At 37.6% G+C, this 17696-nt stretch overlaps 1 protein-coding gene across 2 annotated transcripts in view; it reads right to left on the bottom strand.

Moving 5' to 3' along the window:
- The window catches only part of radil2b (Ras association and DIL domains 2b), a 90020-nt gene that overhangs the window by 1056 nt on the left and 71268 nt on the right, over positions 1-17696 (bottom strand). For both annotated transcript variants that reach the window (XM_061967182.1, XM_061967183.1), the window contains 5 exons: positions 14974-15146; positions 7526-7661; positions 7266-7450; positions 2503-2866; positions 2219-2430 (listed from right to left, as the gene is read on the bottom strand). In XM_061967182.1, coding sequence (XP_061823166.1) covers positions 2219-2430; positions 2503-2866; positions 7266-7450; positions 7526-7661; positions 14974-15146 — 1070 coding nt within the window. The remainder of the gene's footprint in view (positions 1-2218; positions 2431-2502; positions 2867-7265; positions 7451-7525; positions 7662-14973; positions 15147-17696) is intronic.

Raw genomic sequence — 17696 nt, 5'->3', positions numbered from 1 at the left:
TTGAAGCAATAAAAATACATTTAATAGTGTTTTGGAAATCACTTATTTTAGTACATGTGGTGTACAATGCATCCAAACTTTAAGTGCTATATAATGTTTCACCTTTCAGGGACGCTGGACAAAGGCGCATAAGAACTAAAATACTGCACTTTTTTGGGAATGTTGTCCATCGTTCACTATCATTATGAAAGACATAACGGATGGATTGAAAAAAAATACATTTTAACTTGTAAACAAAAGTACGCCAACAGCAGGGCCAATGGGAGCTCATCTATTTCGCCCATAAAATCCAATAAAGTACCATTCAAAAAGCGCCAACAATATTCCATTTACATTTCATGACTTGAATATTAACCAATTATTAGTGATATTCTTATTATCAGCGCTAACACAGACAAACTATTTATAGCAGCGCATTGATCACTTCTGTGTCCCTGTTTACATCATCAAGTGGTTTGCTGCTACCTCTTTTCCTTGCTCCCTGCAAGTTTATTGCGTATCGTTCACAATCCTTATGAAAGACATGACGACGGATGTATTTTTTTTGCATTCTAAACATTAAATAAATGCAATCAAAAGTCTGCTTACAATGGAGCCTATGGTAGATGCTCTATTTGGCCAATATAGCCCTTAAAAAACATCCAAACACCTCCGTTAAGGTTTTATATACATGATGTAAGTATATATGTAATGTAGTAACAGCCACATTTATAATAACATTTAATATTTAAGTATTTTGATCATTTTAAGCATACGCAGCGCATTAATTTCAAAAACGCATGACAACGTTTGCTTTTTTTTCCAACTACATCACTGATTACTCACTGCAGACTTCATGAAAGCCAACAGACATAATAAAACATCACTTACTGTACAATGTCTGCTGTCATTAAGATGTCGACTACTGGGCCGTTCATATATTCACATTGAGGTGAAGAATGACTCATAATCCTCACAGAAAAGGGGGGGGGGGGGTGGAACTAAGCGTCTTTTCGACATCTCCGGGTCTAAATTGGTTGTCAAAGTCCTAATACTAATATGATCCACTTCAAGAAACTCTTTAAACTTAAAGTGTTTACAAAGTACAAAGAACAAGAACCATGACAAACATTCTCAATTTATTTCATCCATCCATTCATTCATTCTCAAAATAATCTTACTTATCTCATCATATGAAATATGACTTACTTCACCAATTATTATTATTAAATTATTATTATTTATTTATTTTTATTGTGATTACTTATGGAGTATATTGTGAATAAATTGTGAACAGGAAGTGAACAAAAAGTTTTAGCAACTGTTATGTAAAAGAAAAGGGTTAGGATTAAATAAGCTCTGCTTCTTCCTACTCCTTTTCGAACATGTTGAAAAGAGAAACTGGAAATTGTGATGTATCATGTTGTATGCTTACATGTTCGACATAAACTCAAACTCAAACTCAAACTCAAACTCAAAGTGTACCAACTTGTCGGAATACGTGCTCGTCCTTCTACTATCCAGGTGAGATGCATGATTTATGATCTACAATAAAGTTTGGTGAGCAAGGAAGCAAGGAAACAGCTGATCAGTCGATCCTGTCAACATTGGCACACAAGCTTGTGATCACGTCACCGCTTTAAATAGCTTGTGTGCGTTAGCGCTTCTAATAACAATATAACTAATACTTGGTTACTATTTAAGTCACGAAATGTAAATGTAAAGTATTTTTGGCGGTTTTTGGATGTTTTTGTTTTTTTGGGGTTTTAAGGGCGGAATAGAGGACCTTCCATTGGCTCCGCTGTAAGCGGTCTTTTATTTACGTTTATTCACAAGTTAGAATGCGTTAAACAAAATACATCCGTCATCTGGTCTTTCATAATGATTGTAAACAATAATCAAAATTACAAAAAAGTACAGTTCCCCTTTAACAAGTATATTTAATATTTTTGGCCACTGTTAATTATAACATAGGTATAGTTATACTATTTAACTTCAAAGTTCAGGCATTTGCAATGTACACCATAAATAATGTGTCACATTCCAAAAACAGTGTTATTGTCCACCTCAAGAAAGCTGAATATACTGTAGCGCCAGTGTAGGAAGCCTGTGTAGGAATTTAAAGCCATGATGTGTTTCTCCGCATCACTTGGCTAATTGATGGCATTGGTGGCATTGTTGGCTTATCCCCCCCCCGTCATGTTGTCACATAAGAAAAAGAGGATTTTTTTGCACCAACCCGTGTGTCAACTAGTGCGAGGCCCAGACCGCTTTCGTCCCGCTCTATCTCCAAACTGAAGATCTCATCATTGTTGTCATCAAAATGGTTGATCATATCTTCGGCCTCCTCCTCCTCTTCCTCTATGAGTTCAAAGATCCTTTTCATGCAGGTGTAATCTGGATTCAAATGGTCATCTTTCAGTGCAGCCAGACATTCAAACACTAATCCATCTGAGGAGAGAGTAATAGAATGTTATTTTCTTGGAGGAAAAACTAAAAACGTATGTTGAAGTCCGAGAGTACCTTCAATGTGTCCCCCAACACCAGTAAAACAAGAATGTGTGTCACTTGCAACCTTCATTAATGTGTCTTCTCTGGGAAAGTGAACAGGATCTATGATAAGGGGACTGTTGGGTGGGGTGAGGAGACACGAGGGGTCCAGAGCCGACCTCCTCCTGTCAGCGGTGTCCGCCTCTCTTGTCTGCAAATCCCAAAGCTTCTTGGACAAAAGGAGGGCACCGCAGGCACTGAGGTCATCCAGATGTTGGGTGGAGGAAGAGGTTGATGGCGGTGAAACAGAGGAGGACGGGCAATGGTGGGTAGTTTGGACTGATGTTGTGTCCATATTTTCTTGCTTGTTTCTGGTCTCCGTGGGGCTAATGATAACCTGTAGATACACAGTAAAACATCCCATCGAGATCAAGAACAATACAAGTTACAATGTTTTTTTGTATTATATGATCGTCTTGAGTAAAAACAATATGCTACAAAAAATGTTTTATATGTATTTTACAGGGTAGCTATCTTTTCTACTGTGTAAATGAGAGGAACAATTTTTTGTAAAACAAACAATATTTATTAGTAGGGGGTGTCCCGATACAACTTTTTAACTTCCAATACAATACCGATATTTAAGGGTAACTGTACTTTTTTTATTTTTTTATTTTGCCTATCGTTCACAATCATTATGAAAGACAAGATCGATGGATGGATTTTTTTTAATACATTCTAACTTATAAATAAAAGTCTGCTTACAGCGCAGCCAATGGGAGCTCCACTATTCCGCCCATAAAATCCAATAAATAACCATTCAAAAAGCGCCAACAATACTCCATTTATATTTCGTGAGTTGAATATTAACCAAGTATTAGTGATATTGTTTTTATAAACGCTAACGCAGACAAACTATTTATAGCGGCGCCGTGATCACTTTTGTGTGTCCCTCTGTTTTCATCATCGAGGGGTCTGCTGCTTCCTCGCTTCCCTGTAATTTTATTTTAGGTAAATCATGCCCCTCACCTGGACATAAGACGTCTAAGTAGGTTATCTGACAAAGCCAATTTAAAGGACCTGGAAATGTTGAGGACGACACAAAAAAAAGGCTGCGCCATCCCTCCTCCTTTTCTTTGTGAGGGTTATGAGACATTCTTCATCTAAATGGGAATATATGAACAGCCGAGCAGTCGGCATCCTAATGACAGCAGACATTGCACAGTAAGTGATGTTTGTTGGCTCTCATAAAGTCTACAGTGAGTAATAATCAGTGATGAAGAAAAAAAAGCGAATGTTGTGATGCGTTTTTTTAAATTAATGTGCCGCGTATGCTTATAATGATCAAAATACGTAAATATTAAATGTTAGTACAACCGTGCCCATTACTACATTATATATATACTTACCTCATGTAGATAAAACCTTAATAGAGGTGTTTGGATGTTTTTTAAGGGCTTTATAGGCAGAATAGAGCAGCTCCCATAGGCTCCATTGTAAGCCGACTTCTGGTTGCATTAATTTAATATTTAGAATACAGGAAAAAAAAAATCCATCAGTTGTCACACTTTCATAATGATTGTGAGCGATAGGCAAAATTCTAAAAAAAATCCAGTTCCCCTTTAATCTGATACAATATCAGCACAAACCAGAATACATACTTGTATAATTTTGTAGTGTGTGTAGTGTTAGAATGTTAGTTTGATCAAGTAAAATTGCGAATGATAAGCAAAATTAAAAAAATAACTGCAGTTCGCCTTTAAGGCAATGTAATGACTCCTCATGTCCCCCACTAAGGACATTGGAAACATTTTTAGTTTTTGGTGCCAAACCATCAATCCATCTATTTTCTATAATACTTATCTGCATTAGGATCATGGTTATGCTGGAGCCTGTCCCAGCGGACTTTGCTGCAACCTAGACTGGTGGCCAGCCACAGGCCACATACTCAGGGTTGCATGATTTCAGCATCTTTAAGGTTGACTTGTCACTGATGACATCATTCATATTTATTTATGGCATAAATAAAATAATTTAGAGTGAGGAAATGCTTTGGAACAATTGGCCTGATCTACTAAGATACAAATACCACGTGCTAAACAGTGAATGCAAACTATAAAGTTGTGTTTACTATGAGTGGGCGTGTTGCGTGTGATCTACTAAGACTGCGTGTGCAACTGGTGCAAACCGCCCTATTTTAAGGAGGATTTTCAGTGTACTGCAGAATGCGATTCGCCCCATTAAGACACTCATTTACTGAACATTAATGTTATCATGCATCTAATATTCACAGTGCTTCACTTTTTCCACACTGTGTTAAGTTACAGTCTTATTTCAGAATGAAATAAATCCATTTTTGTCCCCAAAATTTTAAACACAATACCCCATAATGACAATGACAGGGAGGTGACCAAAAACCCGATGGTCACTCTGTCAGAGCTACAGCATTCCTCTGTGGAGAGAGGAGAACCTTCCAGAAGGAAATCCTTCTCTGCAGCAATCAACCAATCAGGCATGTACCGTATTTTTCGGACTATAAGTCGCACTTTTTTTCATAGTTTGGCCGGGCTCCAGTGCGACTTATATATGTTTTTTTCCTTTTTTATTACGCATTGTCAGCAGGTGCGACTTATACTCCGGTGCTACTTATACTCCGAAAAATACGGTATGGTAGAGTTGAGTGGCCAGACCGAAGCCATTTCTTAGTAAAAAGTCTGCCAAAATGCACCTGAAAGACTCTCAGACCCTAAGTAACAAAATTATCTGGTCTGATGAGACACAGATTGAACTTTTTGGCGTGAATGCCAGGCATCATGTTTGGAGGACACCAGGCACTGCTCATCACCAATCCAATACCATACCTACAGTGAAGCATGGTGGTGGCAGCATCATGCTGTGGGGATGGTTTTTAGCGGCAGGAACTGGGAGATTAATCAAAATTGGTTGGTTTTGTTGAAGTTCTTTTGGAACATTTATACGATTTTACTATGATACATCACATATTTAAAAGTTTCATTCTAACATGTCCGAAAAGAAGTAGGAGGAAGCAAAGCTTATTTAATCCAAACTATTTTCTACCTCATAGCAGTTCCAGTACTAACACATTTGTTTACTTCCTATTCTTAATTTGTAAATAATTTATATAAATTCATTTGGAATACACCGTTCTCTTCATTAACAGTCATAGAATCAGTTATGATTCACATAATGAGATGAATATCTCATTTTAATAAAGTTCAATACGTTTATTATAATTCTTCATTGTACTTTGTAAACACTTGTTGTTTTAACAGTTTCTTAAAGTGGATCATATTAGTACATTGTTTGACATATTTGCTTAACCTATACCATAATTTACTTTCACATACTGATATACAAAAGTGTTGTACATGCATACAAATGTTTTAAGTTACATTTTTCTCTTTTTTTGTCCTGTCCAGCTACTCGGGCAAATCATATTGTTGATGTAGATGCCCATATTTGCAGTACAGATTTATTTTACACAAGAGAAGTGTGGGATACGTCTATGGTTGCCTTATTTGTATTTGAATTTATTAACGGATGTATATTATTATTTGAAACAGCCGGACCGGAGCATTCTTTAGCTTTTATTACCAATTTTATGCTTACAACGGGCCCAATTTCAACAAGTATTTCCTCCGTGCACAAAATATATGTTAATACTAGACATAATAATAACAGATTTGTTTTAAATGTATACTCACATTTTTTATTGTCTTTTTAAAGAATTAAATGCAACATAGCAAATCGTGCAATGATGTCATATTGACCACGCCCCTAAACACACCCCCACCGCCACAGGTATTTTGGCAATTCAGGGCAAACCATGTCATTAACAAAATAAAAATGTCTTACATTACGATCATGCTTTGTCAGAGATGTTTTTTGAATTAATTATTAGAGAAGGTTAAAACATTGTCATGCAGCAATATGAAGACCATTAACTTGTACAACATGTAATGTAAAGAATATCACAAGCATTTATTCAGGTAGAAATATCCCAGATAACAGCTGGGATAGGTTCCAGCCCCCCGTGACCCCAAAAGGGACAAGCAGTAGAAAATGAATGGATGGGTATTGCCAAACATCTTTGACATTCAAAGCATGAGCATACCAATTCACCATCTATCCATCCATTTTCTACCGCTTGTCCCTTTCTGGGTCGCGGGGGGTCCCTGGAGCCTATCTCAGCTGCATTCGGGCGGTAGGCGGGGTACACCCTGGACAAGTCGCCACCTCATCGCAGCATACCAATTCACATTTGATGTTATTAAAATTGTATCTAAACATGGTGTAGCTCTTCCTCTGAATGCATGTCCTCTTAAAGCAGGAATACAAATTCTGTATTTCTGCAAAATACAAAATTTGGCAAGGCACCAACACACGGCATGCCTTTTTTTTGTACTGTCATTATATGGTGTTTTTTCCTTTTTGTGATGAACTGTTTAAAAAAGCATAATGTTTAAAACACATTTTATCAAAGCAAATTAATTGTCCGTTCATGGGATTAAAACTTGAAAATTATCTGTCTGGGGTACACTTATTAATGATTAAAAATTATTTCTATCTGAGATAATTGTGATTAATTTTGAGTTAACTATGAACAAAATGCGATTAAGTATTTTATTAGTTTGACAGCCCTAATATATATATATATATATATATATATATATATATATAAAATCATATATAGCTAGATAGATATAGAGTGTATATTATAGAGATAGTGACTTTGAAAGGTTAAACTGTGCAACATCAGTCATTACATGTGTTACCTTGTGCTGGCCAGTAACAGTGACTCCATGGGACTGTAAATTAGAGAGGTTGAACATTGACACTTTGAGCTTGTCCAGCTGTTCAGTCAGGGATGAATATCTCACTGCCTTTCCCAAAACGAACTGGAAATCCCCATCTGGCAGTCTGAGAGGATGATGGGTGTCAAAAGCCTGCAAGATGTCATCTGAGAATAGAAGAGGCATCGTTGTAGAAAAGATAAAACGAGATATACTGTAAGAATATGGGGGTTGACTTTCACCAGTGTTGTGTGTGTCTGCCTGGTCCTGAACACAAGGCGTCCAAGTGGGAGACGGCGGGATGTAAAGACTCAGCAGGTGGTTCAGCTGAGCTGCATTCAGGGCAGGGAAATCGGATCGCAGCGACACCCAAGATGTCTACGCATACACACAAAAAAAATTACAAATAAACAAACTTGCAAACTGCTTTGCAAGTTCAAGGTACAACATTGTGTAAAGGTCTTCCACTCGCTTTGTTGTTTTGAGATTAGTTTTTACACCAGCCATTTCGAAATGACAAAGCAGTAAATCATAGGGCAGATATAGTTTGCAGAATGATGATGTATTTATCTTTAATTATGACACACAGTTGTCCGAAGTGTGCGCTTTCGTTATTGTTTTAGTGGCACAGTCTAAAAATACAATTATTGGTACTAAAAAGAAGGAAAAAAACCCAGCAACAGTGGCGGACAAAACACCAAAAAGGCCTAATTTAAGGAGGAAGCGGTGAAATGTCGATGCTAATACTGCAAAAGCATGCATAACCGCTGTTTTTTTCATTACCTATACTGTAGAACCTGTTTATGTTGACGCTCCCTGAATTGGCTGATTGATGTTGACATAAGCGGTTGGCAACATAACCGAAATGGAAACAATCTATTACTTACACATTCACTTGGGACTTTGGCCAGAGAGATTAAAAGAATAAGCAATGATTCATTTTTTGTTAAGCTTGTTTCCTCCATTTGTGCAGATATACTGTAAACCCTGTCTGTTCGTTAGCAACTTAACTCAAAGGTTATAAGCAGATTTTTATGAAACTTTCAAGAAATGTCCAAAATGAATAAAGGAACAATTCATTAGACTTTGGGCCTGATCTGCAAAATTTCTATTACCTTACGTTTACAGTACAAGGCTGAACTTCTGTGTGTATACTCACATAGCCACCTCCACCCACAGAGACAAAGTGTGAATGACTGACATAGTGTTCAATCCTTTTCTTTCATTCTGCTATAGTAGCTTAAAAGGTTTTGGGCACATTGTCAAAAAACTTTGTCAAATGTCAGAAACAAAGTGATTACATTTTGCGGCTGATGCGGATCACCCTCTGGATTAACTTTATAATATTGGGAGGTACAGTAGGGTCTGGTTCAAGTATGCGCTCTCTAATTTACTATTAGTTGCAATCATATAGCTTTTTTTCCCCAAGATAATTTGTTTTTATTTTTATGTTTTCATGGTACTTGTTAGAGGAATATATTTTGCCTTTGGATCGAGGGTCGGAGGTTCAGGTCCTGCTTCGGACGGAAAGTATGGAAATCGGGAATACTTTACTGGGGAAAGGCCAGTTTTCTTCCCAACACAACACACAAGCGCTGAGGGACTTGACAGTGGGGTTGTGCAGCCCCCTCACACGACGTTTTACAAGATATAAAGTAACGTAAAGAGCCCCTTTAATGTTAAGAACATTGGCACTTATTTCAGCGTTAATAATAATGTCTACAGGTAAAATTTCCCCAAAAACAGCCATAGTAGCAATTTTGAGTTGGTTTCCTAACCAGTTTCAGCACATTTTGGAAGGTCCACTTTTAGCTCCAAAATATGGGACATGACCTACAGAAGACTGGAGTAAATTTCATAATGTTTTGGTAGCATCTTATAATGTTATTTCTGTGCAGGATTTGAAGAAATTATCAAATTGTTGCAGGTTGTAGCAATACAACTGAAAAAGTCAGCCTGCATATATTTCCAAATAATGGGAATATAGGAAAGTATGGACCTTGCTAGTAAAATTTGACTCAAGCAAAATGGGACAGACTAAGCGAGAGGAGGGCAGTTTGCAGCGGTCATTTGAAGGATTCTGACTCTGAAGAAGGATTTTGGTCGGCGTTTAGAGGGAAAAAATGTAAAAGACTCAATTCAAATGCAATTCCGAAAAGCCGGAGCACCCTCGAGGGGTGAAAAATTAAATCAGAACCTGCGTAAAGAAGAGCAAACCGAGCGCTCAATAACGAGGGAAAAATAGAGGTAGTATTCTGCTTTGCGTCTTCTTCTAATGATGATTTTCCTCCAGATGTTCGAGGAAATACTGAAAGACCAGGAAGAAACACAGGCTACAGTGTCTATGAGGAGATGGAAGAGCAGGAAATGGCATTTTTTTGTTGTTGTTGTTCATAATGTTAACAGTATCAGTTTTGAAGTAATCATGGGCCAGGGCGACAATAATGTGCAATAAGTAATCAAAAAAATAATTTTACATGACTTTTTATTCGTGGGCTCCAGTTCTGTAGATGTTATCACACTAATAGGGGGTGGCATATCGAGTCTGGCGATGAATAGGTAGGGTCCTAAAGTAGTAAGTACTATGAAACGAATTCATATTATCATAAATGACTGACAGATTTTTTTTCAGGAACAAAAAAAATACAAAAAAAAACTTTTCAGTGAAATTTCGGTCATCTGGACGCTATGGGTCATTTTTTATCAAAATATGTATGAGTAAATGTTTCCTCTGTCCAAATTATTTATACCCTAACCTCGAGCTGGGAAGTATACCAGTATTACACTTAATACCGGTATATTTTAGAAAGAGGTATATATTTGAGACAAGACCACCATACCGGTATTTTTTTGATGGGCCTTTGTTACGGCCATTTGCCCTTCTTTCTGCCCATTCAGCAATCCCTTTGTTTCAACCCCGCTTTCCCTTTGGCTCAACCTAGTCGTGCTTCTCTGACGCACGACGACGCAACACAACAAGCTTTTCAAAAGAACATGGCGGCTACGGTGCCGAGTGATGCAATGCTTTGGTCAGTGACTGCATTAGGCGATTGGTGAGTGACTACAGTGTTATTTACACATACACCAATTTGCTTGAGAATATATAGCTCTCCTTGTAGCGACTTTATCACTATTCTCATCTGTTTATGTTGTTCTCTTCTTAGCACAGCAGCAAGCAATAGCTCCTCTCTGCTGCTCACTCGGTGTGTCGAATGTTTAGCTAGTCCACGGCTTGAAAGTGCCTCTCCCCATAGCCCGTGCGGACTAACTTACAAAACCCAAAACCAGTAAAGTTGGCACGTAAATAAAAATATAATACAATGATTTGCAAATTATTTTCAACTTATATTCAATTGAATAGACTGCAAAGACAAGATATTAGATGTTCGAACTGAGAAACTTAATTTTTTTGTTGCAAATAATCATTAACTTAGAATTTAATGGCAGCAACACATTGCAAAAAATTTGGCACAGGGGCATTTTTACCACTGTGTTACATGGCCTTTCCTTTTAATAACACTCAGTAAACGTTTGGGAACTGAGGAGACCAATTTTTGAAGCTTTTGGTGGAATTCTTTCCCATTCTTGCTTGATGTACAGCTTAAGTTGTTCAACAGTCCGGGGTCTCCGTTGTGGTATTTCAGGCTTCATATTGCGCCACACATTTTCAATGGGAGACAGGTCTGGACTACAGGCAGGCCAGTCTAGTACACGCACTCTTTTACTATGAAGCCATGCTGTTGTAACACGTGGCTTGGTATTGTCTTGCTGAAATAAGCAGGGGCGTCAATGATAATGTTGCTTGGATGGCAACACATGTTGCTCCAAAACCTGTATGTACCTTTCAGCATTAATGGTGCCTTCACAAATGTGTAAGTTACCCATGCCTTGGGGACTAATACACCCCCGTACCATCACAGATGCTGGCTTTTGAACTTTGCGCCTATAACAATCCGGATGGTTCTTTTCCTCTTTGTTCCGGAGGACACAACGTCCAGTTTCCAAAAACAATTTGAAATGTGGACTCGTCAGACCACAGACCACTTTTCCACTTTGCATCAGTCCATCTTAGATGAGCTCGGGCCCAGCAAAGCCGGTGGCGTTTCTGGGTGTTGTTGATAAACGACTTTCGTTTTGCATAGTAGAGTTTTAACTTGCACTAACAGACATAGCGACCAACTGCCCAAGTGGTGATATCCTTTACACACTGATGTCCCTTTTTGATGCAGTACCTACCGCCTGAGGGATCGAAGGTCCGTAATATCATCGCTTACGTGCAGCGATTTCTCCACATTCTCTGAACCTTTTGATGATATTACAGACCGTAGATAGTGAAATCCCTAAATTCCTTGCAATAGCTCGTTAAAAAATGTTGTTCTTAAACTGTTCAACAATTTGCTCACGCATTTGCTCACAAAGTGGTGACCCTCGCCCCATCCTTGTTTGTGAATGACTGAACATTTCATAGAAGCTGTTTTTATACCCAATCATGGCACCCACTTGTTCCCAATTAGCCTGTTCACCTGTGGGATGTTCCAAATAAGTGTTTGATGAGCATTCCTTAACTTTCTCAGTCTTTTTTGCCACTTGTGCCAGCTTTTTTGAAACATGTTGCAAGCATCAAATTCCAAATGAGCTATTATTTGCAAAAAAAGTTTTCCAGTTTGAACGTTAAGTATCTTGTCTTTGCAGTCTATTCAATTGAATATAGGTTGAAAAGGATTTGCAAATCATTATATTCAGTTTTTATTTACGATTTACACAACGTGCCAATTTCACTGGTTTTGGGGTTTGTAGTATAACGGCTGGGTGGCTCAAGAGCAGTGTCAAACTGAACAGCCAGCGGCTTTCACCGCAGTGAGCGTGTAAACGCTCCATCTATCCCCGCGCATAAGCGTGAGGCTATAATATATAATAATTAAACATTTTTACTAAAACTGCTTTGACACACTAATGGCTAATTAATTACTTTACAAAAATAAGCAACACGTTACGTTACTACTTACAACAAAAATAAGTACTCGCAACACTGGTTATCTAGCCATAAAACACTTCGGTAACTTTTAAGGGGAACTGCACTTTTTTTTTTAAATTTTGCCTTTCGTTCACAACAATGGTTGTATTTTTTAATGCATTTTAAATATTAAATACATTTGATCATAATTGTGTTTATATTGGAGCCTATGGGAGCCCCTAAAACACTTCCAAACACCTCCATTAAGGTTTTATATACAGTACATGATGCAAGTATATACAGTTGCGATCAAAAGTTTACATACACTTGTAAAGAATATAATCTCATGACTGTCTTGAGTTTCCAATACTTTCTACAACTCTTATTTGTTTGTGATAACGTTATTGGAGCACATACTTGTTTGTCACAAAAAACATTCATGAAGTTTGGTTCTTTTATGAATTTATTATGGGTCTACCGCAATAAGGCACTTTTGGTAGCCATCTACAAGCTTCTGGCAAGCTTCTGGTTGAGTTTTTGACCACTCCTCTTGACAAAATTGGTTAAGTTCAGCTAAATTTGTTGGTTTTCAGACACAGACTTGTTTCTTCAGCATTGTCCACACGTTTAAGTCAGGACTTTGGGAAGGACATTCTAAAACCTTAATTCTAGCCTGATTTAGCCATTCCTTTACCATTTTTGACGTGTGTTTGGGGTCATTGTCCTGTTGGAACACCCAACTGCGCCCAAGACCCAACCTCCGGGCTGATTATTTTAGGTTGTCCTGAAGAATTTGGAGGTAATCCTCCTTTTTCATTGTCCCATTTAAAGCACCAGTTCCATTGGCAGCAAAACAGGCCCAGAGCATAATACTACCACCACCATGCTTGACGGTAGGGATGGTGTTCCTGGGATTAAATGCCTCACCTTTTCTCCTCCAAACATATTGCTGGGTATTGTGGTCACAAACAGCTCAATTTTTGTTTCATCTGACCACAGAATTTTCCTCCAGAAGGTCTTATCTTTTTCCATGTGATGTCAGATGTAACAAAAATTGAGCTGTTTGGCCACAATACCCAGCAATATGTTTGGAGGAGAAAAGGTGAGGCCTTTAATCCCAGGAACACCTTTCCTACCGTCAAGCATGGTGGTGGTAGTATTATGCTCTGTGCCTGTTTTGCTGCCAATGGATCTGGTGCTTTAAATGGGGCAATGAAAAAGGAGGATTACCTCCAAAGTCTTCAGGACAACCTAAAATCATCACCCCGGAGGTTGGGTCTTTGGGTGTTCCAACAGGACAATGACCCCAAACACACATCAAAAGTGGTAAGGGAATGGCTAAATCAGGCTAGAATTAAGGTTTTAGAATAGCCTTCCCAAAGTCCTGCCTTAAACATATGCAGGACTTAAACATATGGACAATGCTGAAGAAACAAGTCAATGTCAGAAAACCAACAAATTTAGCTGAACTGCACCAATTTTGTCAAGAGGAGTGGTCAAAAATGCAACCAGAAGCTTGTAGATGGCTACCTAAAGTGCCTTATTGCAGTGAAACTTGCCAAGGGACATGTAACCAAATATTAACATTGCTGTATGTATACTTTTGACCCAGCAGATGTGGTCACATTTTCAGTAGACCCATAATAAATTCATAAAAGAATCAAACTTCATGAATATTTTTTGTGACCAACAAGTACGTATGTGCTCCAATCACTCAATCACAAAAAAATAAGAGTTGTAGAAATGATTGGAAACTCAGGACAGCCATGACATTATGTTCTTTACAAGTGTATGTAAACTTTTGATCGCGAATGTAAGTAATGTAGTAACAGGCACATTTATAATAACATTTAATATTTAATTAAAAAAAAAACGCATCACAATATTTGCTTTTTTTCATCACTGATTATTACTCACTGCAGACTTCATGAGAGCCAACAAACATAATAAAACATCACTTACTGTACAAGGTGGGCTGTCATTAGGATGCAGACTGCTAGGATGTTCATATATTCACATTTAGGTGAAAAATGTCTCATAATCCTTGCAAAGAAATGGGGTGGGGGCACAGAGGGACCGAGCGTCTTTTTGTGTCGTTCTTACCAGGTCCAGACCTTAAATGGCTGTCAAAGTGTTCCAACTTGTCGGATTATATCTTCAGCCAGCTACTTCTCAGGTGAGAGACATGATGTAGGATCTATAATAAAATTACAGGGAGCAAGGTAGCGATGAAGCAGCAGACCACTCGATGATGTAAACATAGGGACACACGGTAGTGATCACGGCGCCGCTATAAATAGTGCCTGTGTTAGTGTTTATAATAACAATATCACTAATACTTGGTTAATATTCAAGTCACGAAATGTAAATGGAGTATTGTTGGCGCTTTTTATCGGATTTTATGGGCGGAATAGTGGAGCTCCCATTGGCTGCGCTGTAAGCAGACTTTTATTTATAAGTTAGAATGTATTAAAAAAAATCCATCCATCGATCTTGTCTTGCAGTAAGCGGACTTTTATTTACGTTTATTTAGTATTTAAAATGCTTTTTTTTTTTAAATCCATCCGTCGTCTTGTCATTCATAATGATTCTGTACGATAGGAAAAAAATAAAATAAAAATTCAGTTCCTTTAACCACTCGGCCTAAAAATACCGGGATATCAGTTTTGGTCCATATCGCCCAGCCTGACCCTAACCCAAATAAATCAGTTCCTGGTTTACATACATTTTTTTTACCTGTTGCAAGCGATTCTTAGGTGTAGCTAAAAGACTTATTGCAGATGAGAGCGTGTGCATGTGAGCAGAAGCCAGCTTTCCCAATCCAGTTGTCTGGGCCCAGCTCAGCAGCAAGTCAAGATTGGTCCATAAGCGCATGCCTGTAGACCACTGATAGAAACCTGGCACAGAGCCTGCAAACACATCAAGAGAAAGTCATCTTTGAAATTAGTCAGGACGTACTGTAAGTGGGACGGTTTAGTGAGCGCCAGTTTTATTACCGAGTTGTAATATTTAGAAGCGCATCTGTCTTTAATTCAACCAAGGCAGAATATATGAGACAACCGCTGGATCAGCATAAAAAAAACAGTTCAAACACATTAAAGAAAGGCAGAGGTATTTCATGTTTCTCAAAGTCTACAATGAATATATCCAATGCAGAAATGCAAACAAATGTAAAGTGATAGGGGTTGAATTCCAGTGGTGCAATTTTTATTGCAGTTTTCTACTTTCTTACTGGTAATCCAGGCACCCCTATGAAGCATACTGTTACTTATTTGTGCATGATACTGCATCATGTTAGGACCATATGCTAAGTAGATATTGTAAAGCCACTCTAAAAATAATACCGGTTCATAATGTTGATGCGTTATCAAATTATCCTGTGGACCAATCTGATTTTCAACCCCTTTGTCATGCACAAAACCTTCTTTTCTTTATTTCAATGGGTTTTTTGTGTGCTCTACAAACCCACCGTCAAGCTCAAGCACAGAATGCAGGCTTTTCTAAGCCTCTTTTATCTAAAGTTGTGATGAACAGGAGTGGCGTCATGACACGGTTGGACTGACATAAATGGCTTCTTTGTAAGAGGGCGTTTGCAACTTTTGCTGCCATTATTTCATGTGATTCAGTGGGACATTTGAAGGACTTTCCAACAATTATTTTCTACCGTAATAGAAATAGAAGTCGATATTTAGGCTACCTTTTAACATCTGGTAAAATTTTATACCAAAAGTTTTAACCTCTTAATGGTCATGCAAGTGTAAAAATGAATCAAACACTCTGTAAACACTCGTAAACTTAAGTTTTAACAGTAACAGTTATAACACACTAGATTAACTGTTTTGTTCCATATTTTCTGCTTTGTTTTCAAGTGTTATTGGTTCCTCCAATTTGTAAATTGTTTGTATTTCCTCCCTAGATGACCTCACTTCAGGTGTTGGGTAGAACAATGAGCCACACCTGCAGCCGTTCTGCTTTCAGTGGCATTCTTTTAGTTTAGTGGTTTTATTTAGGACAGGTACATGCATTAATGTACAACAAGACAAAACAGAAAGAAGGCATAGAAACTAAAAAAATATATTTCACTGAAAAGACGTAGAATCAGCCTATTTCTTTTTTCTTTTTAGAAATCAAACAGTACAAAACTAGTGCTGTCAAATGATACATTTTATAATCATATAATCGAAAATTGGATGAATTGTGATTAATCACAGTAAATTGCTTGTTTGTATAATTCAAATAAACCTTTAAGAAGACCCCGACACAAATCCAATTGTATTGTCAGAATGGCATACAGGATTCATTTTTTTAATGTTTTAGTTAAATATACGTCATTTATTTGCTCAAAACTTGGTAACATCCATCTATCCATCCATTTTCTACCGCTAGTCCCTCTTGGGGCAGTTTTATCTAAAGTCCTGTCCGAGGTTTTTTGTTTTTTTTTAAGTGAAAGTTGCTAGCTCAACAGTAGCGGTCACACATTGACCTGAACACCACTATCCACGGTTAAGGTAAGAGAGCATGTGTGCTAAGAATAAATTGTGTGATTAATCTGCAACTATACATAATGAAGGCGATCATTTTTTCTAAATAATCACACAAGTTACTCTCATTATTTTTGACATCCCTATACAAAACATAGTTATGTTGTATAAAATAACACAATGAGCTCAGTGGCTGCAGGAGGAAGACACAGAATCGTACTTGACCCTACCCTTTTTGTCTGAGAGAACTGTTGCTAGTTTCCGATGTGTTAACAATATTTCACCAGACCTATTTCTACTTGGCAGTTAATTTGAGTACATCTTTCCTGTCCTGCCTTCTTTAGGACCTTGTTATTCGGTCCTTCCCACCGTTTTGGCTGAGCGGTGTATTTTTCTTTCTATTTATGATTGTTCCCTAGTTTTTTCCATAAGGCTTTGTGTTGTCAAGTGCACCTGGATATTTGTTCTTCATCTACTCCCAGATGTTTTTTTGTTGTTTGAGCCTTTGCGCTAGTAAACTTTCCCACTCCACGTGAATCTTCATTAAATTAACTTAATCGCTTACGTCTGCTAAGGCTGTCTCTGCACCTGTGGTCCAACCTATTTCACGATGTTGCATTAACTTTGAAAACAAGTAATAGTGTTAATGAGGGTGCTGCTTGTGTTCTCACATTAAATGTCTATCCAGAAAAGGATTAAAAAAAAAGCTCCAAAGAACAAAACATGTATGCAGAGATAACACTTATATATATGCAAGATGTTATACAATGTGTTACCATTTTATTTGCATTTGAGAGGCTATTTTCTTAAAATTCTGGTTTATTTCAGCTTTAGACTAAGTAATATGTGGTATTTTAGTATCTCCTTATTCAATTGAGATATGGTATTGTATTGTAAATATGTACTTCAGACATGTTTAAAAAAACAAAAAAACAAAAAACAAAAACAAAACAAATCAACAACAACAAATGAGTACAC

The sequence above is a fragment of the Nerophis lumbriciformis genome, linkage group LG11, assembly GCF_033978685.3.
Source record: "Nerophis lumbriciformis linkage group LG11, RoL_Nlum_v2.1, whole genome shotgun sequence".
Taxonomy (NCBI): Eukaryota; Metazoa; Chordata; class Actinopteri; order Syngnathiformes; family Syngnathidae; genus Nerophis; species Nerophis lumbriciformis.
The sequence above is the reverse complement of the archived record's forward strand: the minus strand, read 5'-3'. Positions and strand labels throughout refer to the sequence as shown.